Source organism: Aspergillus campestris (genome assembly GCF_002847485.1).
Source record: "Aspergillus campestris IBT 28561 chromosome Unknown P168scaffold_2, whole genome shotgun sequence".
Taxonomy (NCBI): Eukaryota; Fungi; Ascomycota; class Eurotiomycetes; order Eurotiales; family Aspergillaceae; genus Aspergillus; species Aspergillus campestris.
The window spans coordinates 1485064-1509455 of NW_020194337.1; the positions used below are offsets into that span (position 1 = coordinate 1485064).

A 24392-nucleotide genomic window follows, 5' to 3' on the forward strand; every position below is an offset into this window, starting at 1 on the left:
CACCATGCTATACCAGAACAACTAGCCCAATGACCTATTGCCATAGGTCATTTTAACTGTCCAATCACTACTGGTCTCCTTTCATAAAGATCACCGGAACAACCAGTATGGGATGGCCGAATCCTCACGGAAGTCGGCTGGACCGGAGAGGAGATCTGAAGAACGCCATTCTCCAGGTCTTGAATCCTGTTGAACCACGAGGTCCTTTTTTGAGTGTTGCGGATGGGGAGCCTTTTGTCCTCCCTGGACTGGAGGTAGACGGTATCGGGCCTATTGGTCTGCCGGTTTCTCCACACGAAGCACAAGCTCTCATCAGTGCCGGCCGTCCTAGTGCGCATGTCGGAACCACGAAAACGATAGATGAAGCCCACGCTCCAAAGCGCTGGGAGTTAGATGGGGACAAGTTCACCTTTGCGAACCCCGCTTGGGAGGCTCATGTGAAAATGCAGCTTAGCCATGCGCTTTCCAAACTGGGGCTGAATGCCGATGCGAGAGAGGTCGAGATGAGGCCGCACAAAATCTTCATCGACGAGAAAGGTGCCAGTTCCTTGCCTCGTGCAGTTTCCGAGAAATAAGATGGCATGTTTGGGACCTTGTCTATTTGTCTCCCCTCAAAACACGAAGGCGGTGATGTGATCGCTGCTTGTAGAGGGGAAACAGTCACTTTCAAGACCGCCCCATCTTCGGCATACAGCATGACGAATATCGTATGCTATGCGGACGTAGTTCAAGAATTTCAGGAGGTAACCGCTGGTTATAGGGTGGTGGTGTGCTACAACCTGTATCATGCCCCATCGGCAGCTCTGCTGAGCGCCGAACGTCCCTGGGAATAGCTGGTCGCTCTGTTTACAGAATGGGACAGACGCGCAAGGGCGGTACTGACAGGAGGGCTCAATTGGCCCTGTTACGGGCCTCGAGATTGTCCAACCGCCGTGTTGCATATCTTCAATCAGCAATATCCAAATAGGTGGTTGAGGTTTGATCAACTTGATGGAATTTACAAGACGCAAGTAGCAAACCTGTACAAAGCTTGTCAGATAGCGGGAATGCATATGTTCCTAGCGACGGTTATGAATGAGATGGATTACGACGATTGTTCCTCCACCGGATCATCTATTCCATGTGGTGAAAACTCCACGATCAGTCTCCGATTATTTGACACTTCGGATGATATGATCGCGGAGGAATTGCGGATCGAAGAGGATATTCTCCTCGATGACAAGGTTTTTGATCGTGATCCAGATACAGTGCGCCAAAAGCTTTGTTTCATCGAGCGTCCATTGATCACTCGCTGCTACTACCAGACTGTAAGTGTTTTCTTGAAATTCCGCTCTCTTGTTGTCTTCGGTTCGCATCTACATAGCCATCCTCCTGACCAGGGCTAATGAACTTTGGGACGTCCTAATCGTCCCCTCCCAGTACACTTTGTTATTTTTGATTGAGACTTGTCAAGATTTTGAGCAGGTGCGAAGCTACTTTGAGTGGGTGACGAACCTCTATCGCCGAGAGAAAAGCAATAAACAACGTCGACAATCGCTATTGCAGGCCTGCAGAACTGTCATCCAAAAATGGGTACCCCGCGACATTTCTGAACGTCATTGGACCGACTCGATCCCTGAGCTTGGTCGAGAATTGAATGACAATGACTTAATCTGTCAGTATGTGAGAGCCTATAGTGGTCTCTTGCCATACGGTGTTTTCCTGAGCATGGCGAGTGCCATTGCTAATGGCGGTTTTGATACTATTATGCCTGAGTAGTACCTTTCTGTATACCTTTTTAAATCGTAATTAACGGCCCCAGACTCGATCCCTTTTTCAGCCCAAACAACGACTACTGCTTTCGACTCAAATTTCTCCTTCAAGTCGACGCTGCGTGCAACCACGAAGGCAATAAGTCTTCATCAACGGCATCAGAGAAGGTGCTAAGATGGAAACAAGCGACATTTCAACAAATCGTATAGACCACAACGCAACTGTCCGATGGATATTCCCTAGCGAATGTTTTTCAGGATGTTTTCCAGGAACGTCCTATTCGGGGAATGATTTCACGGTACACGCGCCCCCCCCCTCCTTCCTCTATTTTGCCTTCTAACGGAGGTACATACACAGAATCCGACCTATTTTCGAGCGCAGCGCTTCGAATACCAAATTCATTACCTCATTATTTGAAAGATTAACTCGTACGCGGGTAGACCGAGACGAGCTGCGACAAGCCTTCACCGAGTTCCTCCCTCGAATTCTAGAGTCCTTCCAATTTGAGGGCCTCGAATGGAGGACAGGCCTATACGACGACGACGACGACGACGACGACGATTTATACGGACTCCTGTTGCGGAAAGAGCCTCATATGAAGCCCTTAGACCCAGAAATCCTCAGACAGTTTATCCAAAGTTACGAAGAATTGATTGGTTACGGAAATTTGACTGACGAGACCGCACCCATCTACAGTGCGCTGATCAAGCATGCGAAACAACTACCGGAAGCCAAAAAGGCCATCGCATTTGGTGAAGACCTCCTCCCATTTCTCATAGATTATTGCAAATGGATGGGCTTTGAAATCGGCGTTCCACCCCAGTCCTACGAGACCGACTTCGCCGTGGCCGTCCTCGACGAGTACCTCAACAGCTGCATGCGAGCGCCGCCAGAGCGACCAGTTCAGTTGGATGAGCTACTGTCGAAGTATACTTGCGCATGCTGGGACTGTAGCAGGCTACAAGTTTTCCTCGGCGACTCCAATCAGAGAGTGGCAACATTCCGCGTAACAGCGGCCAAGAGACGACACTTGGAAGCCCGACTCCGGCCCCTACTCACGACCCTAACCGTTTTCACCATCTACTCTGGGCCGCCGTACACGCTGCAGGTTGAGAAGCCGAGTACCGAGTATGAGAAGAACAAAGCCGCTACGGAATGGGTCACCAACGTCAATCAATTTCAGGGATACATGCGGAAACTGAAACAAAACTACGCCGAGGAAGCTATCGGGGCGGACCGCTTCCGCGCTCTATGTAACCATCCGAACTTGCAGAAACCGGACTGGGTGAGGGAGGCTGTGGTAAGGCCGGTGGATGGCGCATCTATCCAGCCTTCTCCCCAGTCTGTAAGTCCTTGGCAACAGGGCAGCTTGACGTCTAGGAAACGTCCATTTGCAGATATTATTTGATACCGGGCTGGTCCTAACTCAATGTATTTTATAGAATACCGTGTGACAATAGATAGATACTCCCCTGGATGCTTGGGAATGGAGATAATGCTGTAGAGAACTTCCTATTGCTGTGTCACATGCTGACTTGCAATCATGTTAACGGTCTCATCTAGTGAAATTAGGGACGCCCAGTGAACGCATATGGAGCTGAATTCCCATCTCATTCATTTCGCACCAGGAATCTTAAACTATATATTGACAGGTAATACCGAAGCTTGTTACTTGATCTATGAAAGGATGACATTAATTCTATTGTACCATCACGACTTCGTTAGCATGCGTTAAAGATACTGTATCGCGGTCATCAATGATTTCCCCCAACAAGGGTCTGCATCGCAAGATACGATGATAGACATGGATAAAGAATGGACAGCCCACGCCATGCATTAAGTCCGAAGTGCATCCATCGACTTCCTCCAACGTGGACCATATATCCTCATCACGAATAATACCGAGCTGCTCGCAAACGCCAACAGGCCCAAAATGGTAAACAACCAGCCATTACCAATGGCATCAATGATAGGCGCCGTCACTAATGACCCCACGCACGAGAAGATGTTCCGCATAAAGTTGTTCAATGCTACCCCAGCGGACGACCTTTTCGGCATGAACTCAGTCAGCATGGTCGTGACCATGCTGAAGATTAACATGGATCCAACCCCAAAGAACACATTGGCAACCATCTATCATGCTCGATACGTTAGACAAGTAGAGCAAATAAAGTGAGCGAGTGAAGAACCATGGAAGAAAGGGAAACATACCGGCGCCAACCAATATATCCCTCTGTCTGCTGTCCACCCATACCATAGCAACGCCGCTGGGTAGAGCATTGCCCCTAGCCACGCATTCTCGCGCATCCGATCTTCGGGATAATAGATCAAGTTCCCCTTCTCGTCATACCGTTCCGCCTTTTTCGCTTCCCGTTTCATGATATTGTCCATCCACCGCCCGCCGAAACAGCTGGCCGCAATATAGCCCAGGGAATTTGGAATGTATAACAGACCGACGATGATCGTTGAGTAGTTGTAGGGGCTGCTCCCAAATGTGTGCTCAACGCTGACATTCAACACGTACAGTGACCCAAACGTGATGCTGGCATAGTATACGGTCAAGAGAACCGGCGGGTATCGTAGATATAGCACAATCTTTAGCGGATCGATAAAGACCATTTTGAGGACCTTCAACCACCGTGTCGTAGAGCGGACCACCTGACGGGAGGATATCCGGCTGAGGCGGTGCTCCAAGGGAGCCTCTTGGTTGTCGGTCGGCTCGGGTTGGGCGGCCTTCGCGACCACCAGCGTCTCCGGAAGAGCGACAAAAATGAAAATCACAACGATAGCCCCGTATGCAGCCAGGAACCAGAGCGTGCTTCGCCAGCGCCATCGCTGGGCCAATGCACCACCAACTATCGGTGCCAGCAACGGACCACACAGTGGGCCGAGATAGAATATGCCCATGGCCCGACCTCGCTCATGCGTGTCCCACAGGTCCGCAATAGTGCCGGCCCCTACGGCCTGCACCGACGCCGATGCTCCCCCGCTCAACATTCGCATAACAATGAGCATAGAGATGGAGTCTGAGATGGCCGAGAGCGAGTTGAATAAGACGAACAGACAGAATGATACCAAATAGATAGTTCGTCGGCCCAAACGCTCACTAAAAGAGGACCACCAGAGGGGGAAGATAGACATGCTGAGCATGTACAACGAAATCGACAGATTCGTGATCGTCGTAACGGTGTTCAGCTCGCGAGATACTTGGGAAAGAGAGGCTGCGAAACAGTCAGAAGCAAGAAGCTTGCACGGGCGACTAACTTACGGAAGAAGATCGAGCTTCCCATTGGAGCTGTCGAGCCGGCTACGGCGACAATGAAAGTAATGAACCATTTCTTCCGGCGCGTATAGGTTTTCGGGTCCTCCACTTCTGCCAGCAGTGTGTACTGGCCGAAAAGGCCCCTGCGTTGTGAGCGTGGTACCACCACCGCCGTGTCCTCTCGATCTTGGTGGTAACTCGGAGCATATTCTCCCTCATCCTTGCCTTCAAAGGGGATGGAGTGGGCCGAGCGTAAATCATGATCTATGTCTACTACCCTTGGATCGTCCAGCGATGGGGAAATCGCATCCGGTCGTTGTATTCCGGCATTGGCCTGTTTCTCCGGGTCCGATACCATGGTGCTCATCAGCTCGTCGGCCCGACAAGCAATAGTTTAGCCGAGGTCGCCCTGTTCCAGTGATGATGCGATGGCTAGTGGACGGACACCAGTCAACATCGAACAGTCTCGAACAATTGCATATACAAGGCAGATAGCCTAAGCAGACATCAAACAATAATCGTCAATGATCATATATCTCGCCAATGGGCGGTGTCAATTATGGTGATAAACGGATGCGCAAGAGAAGGACCGATGCTCGTTTCGCATCTTAGATATGCACAAGCGTGTTTGAGTGAAATATGAAGGGGTAAAACCAATAGCAAAGATAGTGTCAAGAAGAGAGAAGAAGGAGAACAATATGCAAAGAAATAGAAGACGATTGAGGGGAAAAGAGAATGCACCGAGACTGCTGTGTAGGATCCCAAAACGGCAGGCGTAGATCTCCCCCACTTATTGACGGAGTTCGGATACCAACGCGCTTCGTGATTAGTTGGTTCATCCTGTAGCCCCAACTTCGGATATTTATCCGGTGCACTGTCGAGATATACACTTGGTCGACACGTTGGTTCGCGATGGCAACCTAGGTGACAAGTTTGATCATGTCGATTCATTCAGTGCTAGAATATGGCTGGAATGGCATCCACAAGCGCAGAAAGGATATCGAAAAGCTACCTTGTAGAAGTACGGAGGGGTGGTGCATCTGTTTGCCGTGGTTGTAGGATAGAGAAATGAAACGAAGGAAGACTTGATGATAATGATGAGAGTGACGAGGGTGAAAGCTGACGATGCTGGTGACATGGCATGCATACTTCACGTCAGGTGATGGGCCAAAGTTTGGAGCTGTCGCATTCACTCCTCCCACAGCTGTCAAATAAACGCAATTGGAATAGATGTTATAGTCAACATGCATGAAATTTGGGAAGAAAAAAAAGACAAAAATAGAAAGTAAGAAGTACGAGACAAGTACCAAGTCTGAATCTCTATATATACTTTATCTATCCCGATACGACCCATACCCGATCTATGATCAGCCTGTGCGTTCTTAACTGTAAACCGATCTCAACTGTCGACAACTATATGGTGTTTTATCTGGATAGGTTAAGCCGACAGATGATTCTTATACACTGCTAGATCTCCGGTATAGATCATGTCAGTACGATGAGAAAATTGAGAATCCCACGGCTCTCGCTGGTTGGACCGTTATACCCACTTGCATATCCTGTGTCATAGAAAGACAAGCTTCCCATTATTGCATTGTCAGCTCTCTCGTGTGTTCTTTCTTAGTGTTCATATTATTAGATTTAACTTTAAACCCACCGTATGTTCTGGAAGGTCCTATAGAGATATAGAGGATAGTATTCTATAGGGATATAATTATCACCACATCACGGTTGGGGATCATCTCCATAGTCGCTAGCATGTATTCCACGAACTCGACGATAGGACATACTCAACGACGTGGACAGTTCGAGATGAAAGGCTCACAGATACGTGGCAGTCAAAATCTGTAGGCGGGCTCAAGCCCAATGAGAATAACCTGCTGTTCAAAATGGCGTAGCTTCACAGACCATCAAAAACACGGGCGTAGCTATGATACTATCTATTTAGGATAGATTCAATATTCAAGACCCCAACGGCAACCATGTCTGTCTGGTCACTAGTCAAGCAAGCGTGAGTCTCCCTGATGCGAAAGTGGATCATTAAACAGACTTTTCTGTCTTGAGGCGCTTAAGCGGTAGCAGGACAGCTCGTGCTCGCAGTCTAGTATGCTCAGTCATGATCCAATGACCAGTATTTGAAAGCTTCCTTGCATAAGAAGATGGCTTGACCAGACAGCAGGTTTGTACGCCGGGTCTATTGCTGACTTAATGGTGAGGAATATGGATGGTCTGCACAGAAATTCAGAGCTGACTGACTGCTCTGGAGAACGTATCAAACATGGAAGCAATGGTTTGGAACGTGCGCGCAGAGGCACGAGTAAAAGAAGAGATTCCGCTCTTGGAACCTGGTGAGCCAGATGGTCTCTCTTCCATGTTGCGGTCAATGTTGTCTTTCATACCGGGGAATTGTGGTTTGACCCGGTAGATTCTCGAGCCAAAGTGAGTGATGCAATGGGCTCTGCCCGAGGACGAGAAGATTCAACCACTTGGTCCTAATCTGGACAGGTCCCAATGGGTAAAACTACGAGTGAATGGATGCGGCGGAAGGCAACCATTCTGTGGACTGCAAGTTCAACATCTCATAAGAGAAACCATTCAAAAATCAGCACAACTGATTAACAATTGCCCCACAGGCACTTGGAACCTAGAACAAAATTAGCAATCAACGGAGCTCACGCAGGTTTTGGTGCTCGTACGGCGCATAATTTTGCTATAGATGAAAGAGCTTCTGAAATCGCCATTCGACCACTCGAAAGGCTACCATAGAGGACTCGAACTCGAAAGCAAATTTTGATAGATCAATCGCCATAAACTCTGTTCTATAATGCGGAGATTACATGAGGCTGGGCAAACAAACGTTGAAGAAAGGTAATCTCGTATATTGATGCCCAAGTGCAACTCCAGTTTGCACTATCTAGAGCCTTGTCTCGTTTATGGGAATCGATATAGTTCAGCCTCTCTTATCTTGGCATTCTTGCACAGCCCCCTTTCCTTATCTCTTTTTCTCATGTCACTAAGGAGCATAAGGGTGAAGATCAGATAACTTGGCAAACAGTGATACGAGATCTAAGAAACTGATGGCGCCATCGTCATCCCGGTCCACGGGTTCGCCGCGAAGACTCAAGAACGACCATGACCATAATTCTCATCTACTCTGGGCTACGTTTCAGCTTTCATGAGCGCCGTGCATATATCGAGTCTCGCGTGGCTTCTGAGCAAAGACGGCATGGCCCCTCGAGCGAAACTTGGGTCGCAATGGGCGGCACGGACCGCCACCGGCTGAGAAGCCAAGATGAGGGTGATCATGTGGGCTTAAGACTTGACTCTTTAGATAGAGCTTAATTGTTGGCTGGATTTGGGCGTATACGCGGCCCATATTACACGAAAGTCACCATTGGGTCTGAGCAGTACGAGATTTCAGACTCGTGGCCTCCACGATTCCAGGTCAGCCCCACTATGTGACCTTAAATTAGACCCCGATCCTGCTGGGATGGCGTTGGATGCCGCATCTGGGCGATGGTGATGGTGATGTGGCGCGCTGTTGATCACTGCGGATGGGTCAGTCTGGGCTTGATCGACCATGGTCCGCTAAGCTTATCAAGGGTCTGGTACCAATTTCCTGGAAATAAGTGGTAAAAACAGAAAGATTAAGATACGAAGGCGGCTTGATGAGGGAGATGAATATCGGCCGGATCGAGTAAGCACCCAAGACCGCAGCCGTAGGGAAACGGTTGGACCCGATTATTCCCTCGTATATATCAGCCGGCTGCCTTCTTTTCCACATCAAAGATCATCGCGGGCATTGGTGTGAATAAATCCCGCAGCCATAACGATGATGCTCACGGTTCCCTCCGTTTGCTGGAACTTTAAAACCGGGAACCCTGTTCCATGCCTTTTCTAGATAGCCTCACGCTTTGACCTACAGCTTTGTTTTATAACCCTGACAGACTGCGTCTTTTTTTCGACAAGCACGAGAGCGCCATTGGACCAAGAATGTGGAAGCCACCAGTCAACTTCCTTACTTTGCATTGTTGGTTCCTTTTTAATGCCCCCTGCATGCCGAATGCCAGGCTAACCAATGCAGATGCATTCATTATATTTCTTGGTCTCTTGGGACTGGTCATTCTGTACCCATACGGGAACCTGCACGCCGTCGATGCATACTTCTTTGGTGTCAGCGCGGCTACCGAGTCGGGGATCAATACGTATGTTTTATCGTGCGGTGTATGGAAACTGACCACAGCTAACATACATAGCGTGGATGTCAAAAGCCTGAAGACCTACCAGCAGGTGTTCATTTACTTCGTTCCCATGATCTCTAACCTGGGGTTTATCAATATCATAGTAGTAGTCGTCCGACTGTACTGGTTTGGGAAGCGCCTGAAAGCAATAAGTATTAATCAGGTTCTGAGCTGCGCAGGGTGTCTATGGTTCGCTAATTGTGGGTAGCACCGAGGTCACTGTCTGCTCGCCCGCAAACTCTAGAGAAAGATAACGACCAGATTGATCAGGAAGCACAGCTGGGTAGTGTCCAGCCAGCAGCAGAAGAACATATCGACGCTGATTCGAACAATCGGCCTGAGTATGTTGCGTTTATCTGAGGAGGTCAGCGTGCACGCTACTAATTTGCCGAATAACAGCGCTACGAAAACCTCGGACTCCAGCGCAGCTGAAGATAATGCTGCTAATTTGCATGTCTCTTTCGCGGATGGCCCTAAAGCTCTGTACATCCCGTCTCCCCGCGAGCAAGACAGAGGTGAGCCTCTCACTCTCTGCTCGAGGGTCGAAACTGACAGACACAGGACAAACTATACGAGAGGTCGACGCTCCCAACGTTGCTGGTAAGTCATGGCAGCAGACTTTAGTGCAAAGAGCAGCAAGTAAAGCTGACTATTTAATGCAGATGATCTGGAAATCAAGGAGGAATCAGGACCCGACCTTCGTCGCAGACTGGCCAAAGGCATCGGGGTCAATGGGCCCTCGTTGAGAAGGGCCGCGTCGTCTATGCTCGCGCCGGGAATGCAGTCCGACTATCAACCACGACTGGCAAAATCCATTTCGCTTGCCAAGGATTCCAATTTTCCTAGACTGTCATCACAGGCAACGCTTGGTCGAAACTCCCAATTTCACAACCTCACCGAGGAAGACAGGGAACAGCTAGGTGGGATTGAGTACCGCAGCCTGAAGCTGTTGCTGAAGATTGTGATCGGTAAGCCGACAACGCTCGCGAGAGAGCAACGCTGACATCAGTTCAGGATTTTTCTTTGGACTACACATCTTGGGCGCCATATGTCTGGTCGGTTGGATTAGACATGCAGACCCTAAATACAGAGACTACCTGGACGAATGCGGACAGGGAAGCATATGGTGGTACGTCTGTCCGTTGATTATTTGACACCATGCAAGACGATATTAACATGGCGAAAGGGGCTTTTATTCAGCCCAAACCATGGTAGACAATCTCGGCTTCACGCTCACCCCCGACTCCATGGTTTCTTTCCGAGATGCCACCTTTCCCATGCTGATAATGAGCTTTCTCGCCTACGCCGGAAATACGCTCTACCCCTGCGTTCTCCGCCTCATCGTATGGGTAATGTACAAACTGGCCCCCGAAGGGTCGTCCATGAAGGAGCCCCTCAATTTCCTCCTCCGCTACCCGCGCCGCTGCTACACGCTCTTATTCCGGAGCAAACCCACATGGATCCTCTTCGGCATCATCTTTGCCATGAATTTCATTGATGTGCTCTTCATCGTCGTACTCGACCTCAACAATCCAGCTGTCAGCGAGCTCCCTGGTGGATCGCGCGTCGTGGCCGCCATATTCCAGTCTGCGTCGGCTCGACACACGGGTACCGCGTCGTTCAACCTGGCGGATGTCAACCCGGCCGTACAGCTGAGTCTGCTGGTGATGATGTACATCTCCATCTTTCCAATCGCGATCAGCGTGCGCGCCTCCAATATTTACGAGGAGCGCACGGTGGGTGTGTATGAGACCGCGCACGACCTCGACGAGAACAGCGGGACCAAGTACGTGCTGGCGCACATGCAGAACCAGCTCACCTTCGACCTGTGGTATATCTTTCTGGGCATTTTTGTTTTGTGTATTTCCGAGTCAGGGCGCATCATGGATCCCGACGAACCGGTAAACTTCCTCCCACTGTCCAACCGTTAACCCCAGACTGAGATACAAGATAGGGATTCTCGGTGTTTGCCATATTCTTCGAAGTCGTCTCCGCATAGTAAGTCTGCCACTCGTTCCCTATTGATACCTACAATAAGAGCAAAATGCTAAGAAAAGGACAGCGGAAACGTCGGCCTCAGCCTCGGCTATCCCGGCGCGTCGACCTCCCTCAGCGGGCAGTTCAACGTCTTCAGCAAGGTCGTCGTCTGCCTTATGATGATTCGCGGGCGGCACCGAGGCTTGCCGTACCAGGTGGACCGGGCTATTCTGCTTCCTTCGGATCGTCTCGTCGAAGATGATCAGGTGTCGGCTACACTGCGAGGGGATAGGACCCAGAGCTGCCAGGCGGATGTTCCGCTGAAGGTGAAGCGGTATCATACACAGTAGTAGACGGTTAGACTGTTGTAGTAGTATCACTCATAGAATTTGTTCAGGGACCATATAAGAAACGAGTCCATACTCCAGTACTCCATTATTTAGTAGGTCAAAAAAACGATCTCCACATCCGTAACCAATCAACTGGATCCACCCCCTCATATATATTTCCCCTCATCTCGACTCCAAATCAACCCATTTCAAGCAACTTCAAATCCCCAAACCCTCCCAAATACATGAACAGACTAGAAAGAAGGGGAAAAAAGTAGCCAAAATGTCCACCCAAACAGAAACCACCCGCGCCACCTCCCTCCGCACCGCCGAATCCCAAGCCATAACCTTCTTCACCTCCATCCAAGACCTCATCCGCCCCGGCATAACCGAAACCGCCCTCAGCAAAGAGATCCACGCCCTCGGCGCCTCAAAACACAACGTTCGCACGCACTGGCACAAGCGCCTCATCCGCAGTGGACCCAACACCCTCCGCCCCTTCGCAGACAACCCACCCGACCGCACGCTCCAACCCAACGACATCCTAGTCATCGACCTCGGCCCCGTCTTCGCCGACTGGGAAGCTGACTTTGGCCGCACGTACGTGCTGGGCGATGACCCTGCCAAGATTAGGCTGCGCGACTCGCTTATGCCCGTCTGGATGACTGTTCGAGACCGGTATAGGCAGCGAGAGGACGATATCACGGGTGCGGACCTGTATGCCATTGCGAGGGAGGAGGTCGAGAAGGTCGGGTATACCTTTGGATCGCATATTGCCGGCCATGTAGTGGGTGATTTTCCGCATGAGCGGATCCCAGATGATAAGATTAGTTTGTATATTACGGAGGGGAATCATGAGCCGTTGAATTCGGTGGGGAAGGATGGGATGCGCAGGCATTGGATTTTGGAGATCCATGCGCATGATCTGGAGGGGGGTTTTGGGGGGTTTGTTGAGCAGCTGCTGACGGTTGATTGAGCATCTACTTGGTATATGATGTAGTCCTCGATGTATTCGTATAGTGATGTTGGATGCAGTGCTGCCTCCTCTTGTCTACATGGTCTGAAGATCGAGGATGGTAACCTGTGCTCTGTATATACTTGTTTTAACTCCGCAGCATAGCATAATCCATTTCAGTGTGTATAGCTTCTCTACAGCACCATTTGCTCCATATATAACTCCATAGATTCGAAACTATATACCATCGACTAGACAAACGAAGAAGATATCTACTCCGTAATAGCCCCCACATAAACGTTAAAGTTATAATACTTGCAAGTATCCTTCACAACCAGCCCACCCTTCCCCTCCAAGATCTTCTGCCCATCCCTCGTCACCGAAAACGACTGCTCTCCCACCCCCATGGGAATACTCGACGTGACAATCCCCGCAGGGACCTCAACACTGACAGGCGCATTCGACCCGCTCGTCACCGTCAACGTAGCCGGCGTCTTCAGCATAGTCGCCACGAAGATACTATCGCTCAGCATACTGATTCCGTTCGGCGCGCCGAGGCTGTCCCCGCTGCAGGTCACGCCCTTTGGAGTCGGTCGGTACCAGTAGACGATCTCCTCGGTTTCGACTGTTGGGGACGAGGCGCCTGATTTGTAGGCCGCGATGTATGGCTTGTATAGGTCGCGCCAGGCGTCGTGGGGCATGTCGACGGCCCATTGGGAAGAGCCGTCGTCGCTGTGGCGCGCGGAGTAGGGGCCGATATGGTGCGATTCGCCGTAGTCTGTTATTGTTAGCTTCTGAATGGGGGTTCATTGGTGCGGGATATCCGGGGAATTGGGGGATGTTTACTCACCGTTCCATGAGATAATCTCGACCAAGCTGGGCTTCATGGCCAGCATCTGCTCCCATCGGAGGGTTGGGAGATTTTCGCAGATGAAGACCCAGTTCTTGGTGTTGAAGTGCGTTGAGAACCATGGTGACACAGCTATTCTTTGTCAGTTCCTCGACAAAAGTCTGATAGGTAGAAAAACAAGAGAAATAACACTTACGAGCCATATAAGTCGCCCCACGGAGATTCTTCACATACTTATCATCCCAAATCGTAGTCATCGGCCCGGGAATGATACTATTCCCCCCATCCGTCGGCCAAGCATACCACGAGAACGCCCCGTCCCTGCCGCGGCTCGCATCCTCGGAGACCCCCGCAGGATCCTGCAGATGTGGCACGGCGTGGATCGGGTGCGGCGTGTTCTCCTTGACGGGGCGCCAGTCGAAACTGTCGCCGACGAAGGTGCTCACCAACGCGCCGCCCTTGTACTGCGTCTGGGCCGGGTGCGACGCGTACTTCTCCATGTAGTCCGTGATTTGAGCGGTATCGCCGTTGGTCCAGTAGGCGAAGTCGAAGGAGATGAAGACGGTGAAGTTCGTTTGCTCGGCGGCTTGGTAGGCGAGGGCTAGCTGCGTCGGCGTGTACTTGTCGATGCTGGCGCAGTTGAGCGCGAAGCCGTCGATGCCGATGGATTGTGCGATCTTCATGTCTTCGATCCAGTCGGAGAGTTGGTAGTTTTCGACGATGCCGACCTGTTGTTATGCTCGTATGAGTAGTGTATGTCGGCTGGGTGTTGAGGCTTCTGCTTACCATGAAGTGAGCAAAGACATACTTGGGCTCGTCCTGATCAATGACTAGGTCCGAGTCGGGGGTTGGAAGCCCTAAGGTGGGCAGGGCGTGCGCCAGAACGAGCGCGATATTGAGAAGAGAGCTCCAATTCATGACTGCTGGGTTCTAGATATAAAACTTTGTACTTCTGAATTTGGAAGAGTAGGCACTCAACAAGTCAGGGCTTCTGGCTATTCCTAGTTTTATATAACTTTCACGAAGGGAAGAGCACCCCCACTACAACGTCCTTCCCAGAGCTAAGAAATCGCTCATGAAACGCTACCCTTCTCGAAACACATACCGACTGGTAGCTTCACACAAGAGTGTACTCCCCGAAAAGCCAAGAAGTCACTCATAGAAATCCAAGCGCTTCTAGAAGCGCATAACGGCATGATGACAGACGTTACTCCACCCGTCAAAATAGACCGCAATACAACCCTATCAGTTTCCGCTATGCCATCTATTCTCCGATACGTGCTCGGAGATTAAGGTTGTCTCACTTTAGCATCTCAACGTAGCCATCTGCGTCCAGAACTCACGCCTGATCTCATCACGAGCAGGCCTAAACTCAGTGTTTCCCGTTCGTACAACATCTGCTGTGGCATTTTGCGGCACATTCAACGTCACACCCCAGCGGTTGGTCGTACCAGATTAAGTGGGGACCAATTGTATGAATGGCTTCATATACTTCTGACTAGGTCACACTCAACGGCTGGAAGGTCGTACGGGTTTCTGTGGATGGGGAGGGTTGTTCATGCATATTGCAGGATGTCGGTCTTCCCCGTGTTTTGTAAATTCTCCGCATTTTCTAGAAGTCTTTATTGATTCTCGTGTCCCCGGTTAGAATTAGAGTAGAGAGACGTCGGCTTCGCCAAGGTGCACTTGTAAATCCCTCAATCGTATTGTGGAAGGTTCTAGAAAGTAGTCCTATCCTTGATCCGAGTACGAATATAGAGCATACATACTTTTCTCTATCATGATCGACTGACAGGGATGAGTGCTTAGGGCACAGGTGAAGATGCCCTAGGGACTACACCCCACGAAGACCGTCATGTTCTCTAGTGATATTGATCGGGGCTATTCAAGTACGGCTCTTCCAGGATTGTCCTGGGAGTTTCATCTTGTCGACATCATTCAATTTAACCTGTCTTTGTTACTTTACGTAGACTCGGTGGCGCTGGCTAGGAAAGACAGACCCTCTGTGGATGTGGGAAGCTCGCAATCGCTGTTTCGACCCCACTATATGATATCTGCATCGATGGCGTCTGATAAGTCGCTTCCCCGGCAGGATAAGACTATCTTGGATCGATGCCCAAAGGAATCCATGGCTTGGGCAGGGCTCAATCGTCCTGCAGCATACATGAACAATACGCTTTATGTTCAGACAAATATGCCCCAAAAACCGTATCTTGAACCACAGATAAGGCCCGACGATCAATCGTCATTATGAAGGGAAGCGTGCCTGGTCCGTTATCGGCCTATGATAATCATGGACCGCAATTGATGTGGAGCGGCGACATCATCATGAAACTAGTGGTGGGATGTAGGCCTAGACGGCCTGTTCCCTCTCATGATCCCCAGGATATCGAATGAAACCCCTCCAGTATGGAACAATGCTTCAAAGTTTAGGACCAAAATGGACCATAGGAGAATCTGTGCCGTTGAATTCGCTGGATTTGGGTCTTTTGTACACCGCTAGTCTGCTCGCAGACAAGCAAGACAGAAAAGCCGACGAGGAAAAAGTAACCCGGTCGGGAGTGACGTAGCTGCAGCCCACTTACGGTTTAGTGAACGAATCCGTTAATCTACTCCGGCGGTGGCCATTCTTCATTCTTCATTCTTCATTCTTCTTTCTTTCTTCTCAACTTCTCTTTCTTTCCTCTTTCTTCTAGTGCTTCCGCTTTTGCTCATCTTCTTCTCGATCTCATCCCTTCTATCTTCTTGGATATACTTACCACTTTTTCTTCTCATCAATCCCACACGACCTGTTCTACCTCTGACGATTTTCGAACGTGCCACACTTAAACCGACAGCAAGCCACCCCGCGATCATTGGTTTGGTTCGGTCTCAATTGAACTAGCTATCCTGGTGTTCATTCCTATCGTGATTTTCACCCGGATTCTCCGGCTTATTCCTCAGCTCTATCCTTAATCGTTATCTCCCCCCGCCTAGACGATGAGCTCGTCCCAGCCCAACCACCGACGGGTCACCTCCCTTGACCCGTTCTCGAATCCGGACGTTTACTATGGCGATCCGGATGCCTTGGCCCACATCAAAGACCGCAGGCGTGCTTATTCCACGGTGGGTTGCACATCCGAGAATGACAAAGGGACGGTAGACTAATTCAATCGGGGCTGCCCCGACTCTGCAGACCATGAAACCATTCAACCGGGAGGATCTTCAGGACTTTATTGGCGGGGTCCCGTCGAGGAGAGGCAGTCATGGTGCGTTGTCGAAGGCCCAGACCTGTGGAGATACCTCCACTGACCATGTGCCGAACAGACGAGCAGCCCGCCGAACCCCGTAAATTCCTAATCGATGTCGATGAAACCCTTCACAGTCTGTTGCAGCGGGAGGATACCGACAATAACATGCAAATTACAATCGAGGATGTGGGGCCGAAGGTACGTTATACGTGTATCGTGTACATGACCCCCGGTTCTTGGTATCCATACTGATTATTTTAGGTCTTTTCCCTAGGGACCGTCAAGTCATCCGGATACAATCGATTCGACGTGCGGGGAACGTACATGCTCTCAAATCTGCTGCAAGAGTTGACCATCGCCAAGGACTACGGGAGGAAGACCGTGGTGTTGGACGAGGCGCGGTTGAGTGAGAACCCGGTCTCTCGTCTCTCGCGTCTGATCAAGAACTCGTTCTGGAACGCCCTAACCCGGCGTATCGATGGTTCCAACATCGAGGTGGCTGGCCGCGACCCCAAGGATTGGACGGACGACCCTCGTCCGCGGATCTACATCCCACCGGGAGCTCCTGAACAGTTCGAATACTACAAAGGGATCGCCGAGGCGCACCCAGACCTGCGCTTAGATGTCCAGCTGCTGGAAGATATCACTCCTGAATATGTCAAGGATCTCAATGACAAGCCGGGTCTGCTCGCACTGGCCATGGAGAAGAAGGTCAATGAGTCCACCAATAAGACCGAGTATTCCGGCGTCCCGTTTGTTGTCCCGGGCGGCCGGTTCAACGAGCTGTACGGGTGGGACAGTTACATGGTGTCCCTCGGCCTGTTGGTCAGCGATCGTGTGGACCTGGCCAAAGCCATGGTGGTCAACTTCTGCTTCGAGATCAAGCACTACGCGAAGATCTTGAATGCCAACCGGTCATACTACCTTACCCGGTCCCAGCCGCCTTTCCTGACCGACATGGCGTTGCGAGTGTATGAGCGGATTAAGGGGGAGCCCGACGCGCTAGAATTCCTTCGAAACGCGACCCTGGCTGCGATCAAGGAGTACTACAGTATCTGGGCCGCCGAGCCGCGATATGATCCGGTGTCGGGGCTGTCCCGGTACCGACCCGAGGGGTGGGGCGTGCCCCGGAGACGGAGCCATCGCATTTCACCCATATCCTGACGCCGTACGCCGAAAAGCATGGCATGGAATTCAGGGAGTTCGTTGAGGCATACAACCACCGCGAGGTCATCGAGCCGGAACTCGACGAATATTTCCTGCACGACCGAGCGGTCCGGGAGTCCGGTCACGACACCAGCTACCGGCTGGAGCGGGTGTGTGCCAATCTCGGCACGGTCGACTTGAACTCCCTATTATATAAATACGAAGTCGACATCGCCCGATGCATCCGGACCTACTTCAAAGACCGACTCGAAATCCCCCACGAGTTCCGCACCCCGCAGAGCAAAGACATCGAGTACGAGTCCTCGTCCGTGTGGGACCGTCGGGCGCGGAGGCGCAAGATGCGCATGGACTCCTACATGTGGGACGAAGAGAAGGGGATGTACTTCGACTACGACACGGTCAAGCGGGAGCGCACCTCGTACGAGTCCGCCACGACCTTCTGGGCGATGTGGGCCGGCCTCGCCACGCCGCAACAGGCCGCCGACCTCGTCAGAAAGGGCCTCCCCCGCTTCGAAGCCTACGGCGGGTTAGTCTCGGGGACGGAAGAGTCCCGGGGACCGGTCGGCATTGACCGTCCCAACCGCCAGTGGGATTACCCGTACGGGTGGGCCCCGCAGCAGATGCTCGCGTGGACGGGCCTTCTCCGGTATGGATACCGCGAGGAAGCAGAGCGTCTCTCGTACAAGTGGCTATACATGATCACGAAGGCGTTTGTCGACTTCAATGGTGTGGTTGTGGAGAAGTATGACGTCACGCGGCCCATTGATCCGCACAGGGTGGACGCAGAGTACGGAAACCAGGGTGTCGATTTTAAGGGTGCACCGCGCGAGGGGTACGTCCCATTCTCCCCCTCTCTCTCACGACATCTTGCTAACAGAAGTTCAGATTCGGCTGGGTCAACGCCAGTTTTGTCTACGGGTTGGATTTCCTGAACGCGCACCAGCGCCGCTCCCTCGGCACCACGACCCCGTACGAGACGTTCCTCAACGCCTTGACGATCCAGGATCAGAAAGACAAATGATCGTCTAGTCAGTTAGGTGAAAGGTTGCAAGCGATTTTGAATACTTAGCTATGGATTTTATTTTATTTTTTTCTTTTCTTGTTATGATTTCTGACCCTCGTATGGTCTGATCTGCGCACGTTTCCATCTTTTCTTTTTTCTGGGTAGAAAAATGATGAAAATTGGGGTTAGAGGGACGCGCTGAATTTGAGATTTTCAACTCAATATACATCTGGTTCGGATTTAGAGCGAGTATAGCTTGTGAGGTTAAACCGGTAGCCGAGCACTTGGAATAATATCAGTTGGAACGAAACCACTAGAGTTTGATTATAGATTCGATGTAGGGCAGTGGCAGATAATTCTTGAGTACGGCTTTACAAATCTGTATATCGCCCTAGAAAGATCAGAGAAAAGATGGGTATTCCCAAAATGATAATAGAATCTATGTAATTTCCACTGTAATTGTACTCCATAAATCCCCCGTCTAAAACCCCGCACAACTCCCCCCAAAATACATCACAGAAATTCTATTTCCCGCTGACAGGTTGAGGCTAAGCTCTATCTAATACTATAACCCACACGCATCCCGTACAATACAAAGCCCATCCTCAACAGCATCCAACGCATCAAGCAACGCCCTCACAGCATCGAGAACCCGCACCGTTCCCTCGCTAGTCAAAGGCAGCTCACCCACCTGCAGCCCCCGCTGCAGCTCCGCCGGCGACGGTATCACCATCGGTAATGCGGCTAATACCGGCTGGAGATCGCCGCGCAGCGTATCGTAGATGCTCACTAGGGAGATGTAGCAGGAGAGCGCCATGAGGAGCGACGGCGTGTCGGTGGGTGGTTCGTCGTGCCCGGAGCGCTTGCCCTGGCGTTCGGCGCGGTGCCGGAATAGGAGGGTTTTCCAGAGCCATTGGGCGAGGTGCGCGGCTTCGCTGATGGGGTAGTCTTGGATGATGAGGAGGTTGGTGCTGTTTTTTTGGCGGTAGTGGTGGAGGTGGCGTGCGTAGGTGGTTGTTGCGCTGAGGAGGGAGGTGAGGTTGTTTGTTTGGGAGGAGGAGGAGGGGGAGGAGGATGGTGGGGTGTTGATTGGGGTGTGGTGTGAGCTTTGTGGTGTGTTCTTTTGTATGCTGCATGTGTTGAATGCTTCTCCCATGTATTCTTGGAAGCAGTGGCCCGAACGCATCGGTTGGTCCAGCAGATCAGCCGGTTCTGCCATTTCAGGCCCGGCCTGAGATGATGCAGAGGAAACAGACCACCAGTCTTCCTGCGCGGCCACAGGAAAAGGCACATGCATCGGCAGATCTAGACCGTCATCCGCAGTGCAAGCCCGTAGGTTCTCCGTCGGGCCCCCGTCCAGCGGGAGATCACCGAACGGGTCCGCGATTGGATCCACATGGCCGATCGACGGGTAAGAAAGTCCCGACGACGGTGTCAGGGCTTCCTCTTCGTTCGAGTTGTCGGGCTTCTTGGGTCGTCGGCCGCTGCGAGCCCGTCGGCTGTAGACGCAGGGGACTTGGGCGCGCGTGCACCGCTGGCAGGCGCTGGGCCAGTCGCTGTCGAACGAGGGGACGCAGCGGAGTTTTTGGAGGCGACATCGGTCGCATGATGTGCGGTATGATTCTGGGTTGAGGGGGAGTGACATGTTGTAAGGGCTTGTGGATCGCAATGCTGGTCCTTGACTAGTATAGCGATCGTTGTGTTGTTGCGATGGTGGTGTTGATTTTGGTTGTTGGAGATAGAGTCGATGGAATACTCATATTCTGCATATAGTTTTATATGAATCATCTGAGACATTGGAAGAACTCGCAAGGCGTATCTCGAGTCCCCCCATTTTGCGATGCACGGAATGCATGGAATGCTTGGAATGCAGTTTGTGCCATGAAGATCGAACAAGTGCCTAATATAGAACCAGCAAGGCGGTGTTGGGGAATGTTGTGCACGATGGACTTGGACTGTCAAATCACACGTCAGACCACGTGCAGCAGGGCTGTCTAAGCCTTGTTCGGGGTGGATATTAAATCAGGCTGCAGGTCTAACCTTGAAAAATGCTAGAATGCAAGGAGATTATGTCTCATATGTCAGGCTTAGCCTTTGCAGATCTGGGATGTTGCAGAGTCAGTACAGTGGATGGTGTCAGAAATGGATTATTAAGGTCTACAGACTAATCCTTGGCTGGTAGATCCCTTGTTTCCAACGAGATATGAGGACCTGGAGAAGAGCATAGAAAATCCAGTGGCATCATGTGTGCTAATATTACTCATGGTCACAGGTGCCTCAATGCATGTAATACCATGACATTTCTGTGCCTGATGCTAGTGCAATGACTACTAAGCATGTTTGATATCACTATCACTGATCCAGATTCTCCTGGCTGAGGGAAGCTGTCTTTGACTCTCCTGGGAATATTGTTGCTCTCTCTCTCTGTTTCAGTATTCTGTTTACCATACTGACTGTTGCTTGTTTTATTTTGTGGTTCGACTTTGTTTCTTTCCCGTATCCTGTCTTGATAATGACATCCTCATGTCTGACTTGGGGCTGGATTTATTTAGAGTGAGGAATCAATTAACATTGCAAATCATTGTCTTCGACCAGTCAGATTAAATTAGGTTGATAATTATAATAATCCTTGGTTCGCAGAGGATCCCTGCCATCTTGGACTAACGCAGGCTTAGGGCAAGCTTTTCTCCCTTTGCGATGGAAGGCAATGATAGCCGATCAGGGGGGCATCGGAACAATATCCTGACGGACTCCCTGGACCCCAACATCCGCCGTGTTGCCCTGACTCAGTAGGTACCCTACTTGCCTATGCTTGTCGAAGACAGACCACCGTGGACCATGATCACCGAGGCTTTGGGGCCCATCCCCCCACTCCCAACCCTAGTATGGAAGTGCATACTGGACTGCGTGAGTCTATGGGTTTCATCCATCTACATGACAAGATATTAGGTAGTAATCTTTAAACTACGCAGTTACGATGGGACTCTCGCTCGACGCTTCAGGCCCTTTGTCTGACCTGCCACGGCTTTCGTCGTCCAGCCCTGCCCGCTCTGTTCGAAACCCTCCATCTCCACTTGCGTCCAAACCGGCGCGACACGACATGTCAGATGCTTCAGGATATTCAGAAAGCGGGAGATGAGCTGTTACAATGTGTTTGTATCTTCATCGTATCGGGTGCTTTTTTGTATGACCCCGCACAGGATACTCCGTCGCTTCTGGCGCCGTTACTGGTCTCTCTCGTGGACAAGCTGCCATGACTAGTGGTACTCGGGTATAGTCCCGGTAACAGTGCTCAAATGAGCCCCAATAACTGATGAAGGAAACAGATGGCGTGGGGTCTTCCCCATTCCCAATGGTTTGTTGCAGCACCTGAATGCTCGTCAATTGGTACCTAGCCTGTACTTTGAAGGCTGGCCGCAGGACCTGCTCGTTGCTCCGTGCAATGATGGTTTGCGTTGTATCCGCTCTCTCAGCATTGTCTCCCATGCGAAGGAAGAGCTAGATAAATTGAAGTCCGTGGTATTAGCGCTACCATGTCTAGACCAGCTCCATGTGAAATATCTGACCCGCTCGGACGGTGATTCAGCGTCGCCGACATTCTCTCTTCGCGCTGGGGAGCACATGTCCCCACTGCGCACTCTCTGTCTGACGAATTTCAGCGTCGACTCGAAGCGCGTGACTGAATGGGCCCAGTGTCATCACATAAGACATCTGGGTCTCGATGGCGGGGCGGAATCGCTCCAGCTTCTCACGCTCTTCACGGGAAAGATGCCCGATATGACATCGCTAACACTGCGAATTCACCATGGAACATCCCCGGATATTACAGATGACCTATATACCCGGCTAGACAAATTTCTGCAGCACGTCAATGATTTGCCGGTGGCGGCCTTTACTGCATACGAATTGTCCAAGAGTATCCTCCTTTTTTTGGTGTCTCGCCGTGGCCCGCACCTCCGACGTCTGCGATTCTGGCAGACCAATTTCAACATGAGGGACCAGGACCAGGAACAGATTAGATGTCTCTTCAACTTCGAAGAACTCCAGAACCTCGCTGGTGTGCTTCCCCGGCTGCAAAGGCTCGGCATCGACTTGCGATTCAAGGGTCACTTGGTGTGTAAAAAAAAAATAAAAAGACACAGGGGACACTTATATCTCATGACATAGACCCGGCTAACTGCCCACGCTAGCCCTACGTCATACTCAGTGGAGTGGCTTGCTTTCCCAGCCTCGAGCACCTAGAGCTCAACGCGAGCTTTTCCCACGGCGAATGCGGAATAAACGGCCGGGAACCCCTCGTAAATTCATGGCTCAATGCAGCTGTCGCGGAAGAAGCGTTCCGCTACGTGGCAGGGGAAAAGCGATCGTACGGACGGATCGCCAGGATCGCCGGTTCGACGACGGTTCCATGGTCGCCTTTTGAGGGGCTCGATATCAAAGTAGGCGAGTGGGAGCCGTGCGTCGAAGGATACAGAAAGTCGATCTCGCTAACCAATCCTATATTCTTGTATGCTTGTCGGTGGCTCGCCTGTCGGCCTGGCAAGGTCGATATCGTTCGATTGAAATGCCTTGCTCAGCAGTGGCCCATTGAAGATGATTTGTATGAGCAGGCGCTGGCTCGTGCGGGCTTATGGGATGTACCGAAACTACTTTCGGGCCCAGGGACTCTGTAGCTTCGTCTGCATTGGCCCAATTCAGGATGAGTTGCTTCGATGTAGCTTATTCGCCACAGTGTAATAATGGATTCAGAACTTGTCTCCTATCTATTCTTGACTATACCAGACACTAGAACATCGAGTGAGACGAGCAACCCATGTGGCGGGTCTAAAGATTCTGAGGCGCGAGGGGCTCATCCCCAGTGAGTCCCTTTTCTTTCAACAGTGCTGCTCGATCCTTCAAAAACGCTTGATACGGCGCTTTCGCCACAGTTCTCTCCTCATTCTCCCACACCTGATATTCTATTCCACCTCTTCCCAAACTTGAAGTTGCCGGAGGAAATTGGCGCTCGGTTTGACTTTCTGCTTAAATTGGATAAATTCCATGATATCGTCTTGCTTCATGGCGTACTTGCGCATAAGATAAGCAATGATGATTGTTGGCGAACGAGAGATTCCAAGATCACAGTGAATCAATATAGCCTCCGAAGGTACATCGCGCGGTTCGACATTCGACTCGTAGTGCTCTGGTTGGACTTCCAAGGAAGTTGATGACAAGAGCGCTGGAGATGCCATTTGATCAATAAAATCGCATATGTCGTTCATATAAGCAAGAAGATCCTGCGTCGACGAGTCCGCGCATTGAACCCATTTGTGACGTTGTTCCGGAATGCCTGCCTCTCTTGTCGTCGTGTTCCACCATACCCACCGAGCATCAGTTAGTGATACTATGGCGGTGATGCGGTTCTCTCGAAGCATGTCTTGTTTGTGTGATGCTTCGACGTTTCCGAGGAAGAGACCAGGAATGATTTGTCTCATCCGGGCTTTGAATGCCATCTCCCATCTCTTGTTCCTGTCCTTCTCCGTGTGTGCATCGTCTCCGCTTTCTCCCATTGCCAGACCGGAAATGCCAGTGTTGGCCCTCAAAGACCCTGCTAAAGGTGGCAAATAGGAGGTACAAAAGGTCGAGA

General features: G+C 51.0%; 10 protein-coding genes across 10 annotated transcripts; 5 read left to right on the top strand and 5 right to left on the bottom strand.

The window, feature by feature from the left end:
* Positions 1-107: 107 nt before the first annotated feature.
* P168DRAFT_315912 (uncharacterized protein) lies at positions 108-3160 on the top strand (the record flags this gene model as incomplete). The annotated part of the gene is made up of 2 exons (XM_024839946.1): positions 108-537; positions 2193-3160. 2 exons carry the CDS (start codon positions 108-110, stop codon positions 3158-3160), a joined length of 1398 nt encoding a protein of 465 aa, XP_024695996.1.
* A 428-nt stretch (positions 3161-3588) lies between these two features.
* P168DRAFT_279377 (MFS transporter) lies at positions 3589-5372 on the bottom strand (the record flags this gene model as incomplete). The annotated part of the gene is made up of 3 exons (XM_024835772.1): positions 3589-3885; positions 3964-4973; positions 5021-5372. 3 exons carry the CDS (start codon positions 5370-5372, stop codon positions 3589-3591), a joined length of 1659 nt encoding a protein of 552 aa, XP_024695997.1.
* Positions 5373-5461: 89 nt separating this feature from the next.
* P168DRAFT_95564 (uncharacterized protein) lies at positions 5462-6169 on the bottom strand. Its single transcript, XM_024842239.1, has one exon. The coding sequence runs from the start codon at positions 5963-5965 to the stop codon at positions 5543-5545; it is 423 nt and encodes a 140-aa protein (XP_024695998.1). The 5' UTR covers positions 5966-6169; the 3' UTR covers positions 5462-5542.
* Positions 6170-8936: 2767 nt separating this feature from the next.
* On the top strand, positions 8937-11648 carry P168DRAFT_287893 (putative potassium uptake transporter). Its single transcript, XM_024836667.1, has 11 exons — positions 8937-9044; positions 9099-9219; positions 9271-9407; positions 9464-9596; positions 9655-9770; positions 9817-9855; positions 9918-10223; positions 10270-10384; positions 10442-11156; positions 11210-11253; positions 11318-11648. Exons 1-11 carry the CDS (start codon positions 9008-9010, stop codon positions 11580-11582), a joined length of 2028 nt encoding a protein of 675 aa, XP_024695999.1. The 5' UTR covers positions 8937-9007; the 3' UTR covers positions 11583-11648.
* Positions 11649-11844: 196 nt separating this feature from the next.
* On the top strand, positions 11845-12537 carry P168DRAFT_302339 (M24 family metallopeptidase; the record flags this gene model as incomplete). Its single annotated transcript, XM_024838647.1, has 1 exon — positions 11845-12537. The coding sequence occupies one exon, from the start codon at positions 11845-11847 to the stop codon at positions 12535-12537; it is 693 nt and encodes a 230-aa protein (XP_024696000.1).
* Positions 12538-12769: 232 nt separating this feature from the next.
* Positions 12770-14284, bottom strand: P168DRAFT_264398 (glycoside hydrolase family 71 protein; the record flags this gene model as incomplete). Its single annotated transcript, XM_024834858.1, has 4 exons — positions 12770-13294; positions 13367-13498; positions 13563-14094; positions 14153-14284. 4 exons carry the CDS (start codon positions 14282-14284, stop codon positions 12789-12791), a joined length of 1302 nt encoding a protein of 433 aa, XP_024696001.1. The 3' UTR covers positions 12770-12788.
* A 1735-nt stretch (positions 14285-16019) lies between these two features.
* P168DRAFT_302341 (alpha,alpha-trehalase) lies at positions 16020-19069 on the top strand. Its single transcript, XM_024838648.1, has 6 exons — positions 16020-16471; positions 16542-16614; positions 16673-16794; positions 16858-17679; positions 17778-18595; positions 18649-19069. Exons 1-6 carry the CDS (start codon positions 16346-16348, stop codon positions 18782-18784), a joined length of 2097 nt encoding a protein of 698 aa, XP_024696002.1. The 5' UTR covers positions 16020-16345; the 3' UTR covers positions 18785-19069.
* A 188-nt stretch (positions 19070-19257) lies between these two features.
* Positions 19258-20411, bottom strand: P168DRAFT_324823 (Zn(II)2Cys6 transcription factor domain-containing protein; the record flags this gene model as incomplete). The annotated part of the gene is made up of 1 exon (XM_024840902.1): positions 19258-20411. The coding sequence occupies one exon, from the start codon at positions 20409-20411 to the stop codon at positions 19332-19334; it is 1080 nt and encodes a 359-aa protein (XP_024696003.1). The 3' UTR covers positions 19258-19331.
* Positions 20412-22387: 1976 nt separating this feature from the next.
* On the top strand, positions 22388-23439 carry P168DRAFT_315919 (uncharacterized protein; the record flags this gene model as incomplete). Its single annotated transcript, XM_024839947.1, has 2 exons — positions 22388-22879; positions 22957-23439. The coding sequence occupies 2 exons, from the start codon at positions 22388-22390 to the stop codon at positions 23437-23439; spliced, it is 975 nt and encodes a 324-aa protein (XP_024696004.1).
* A 285-nt stretch (positions 23440-23724) lies between these two features.
* P168DRAFT_302344 (dual specificity protein phosphatase family protein) lies at positions 23725-24315 on the bottom strand (the record flags this gene model as incomplete). Its single annotated transcript, XM_024838649.1, has 1 exon — positions 23725-24315. One exon carries the CDS (start codon positions 24313-24315, stop codon positions 23725-23727), a length of 591 nt encoding a protein of 196 aa, XP_024696005.1.
* Positions 24316-24392: the final 77 nt, after the last annotated feature.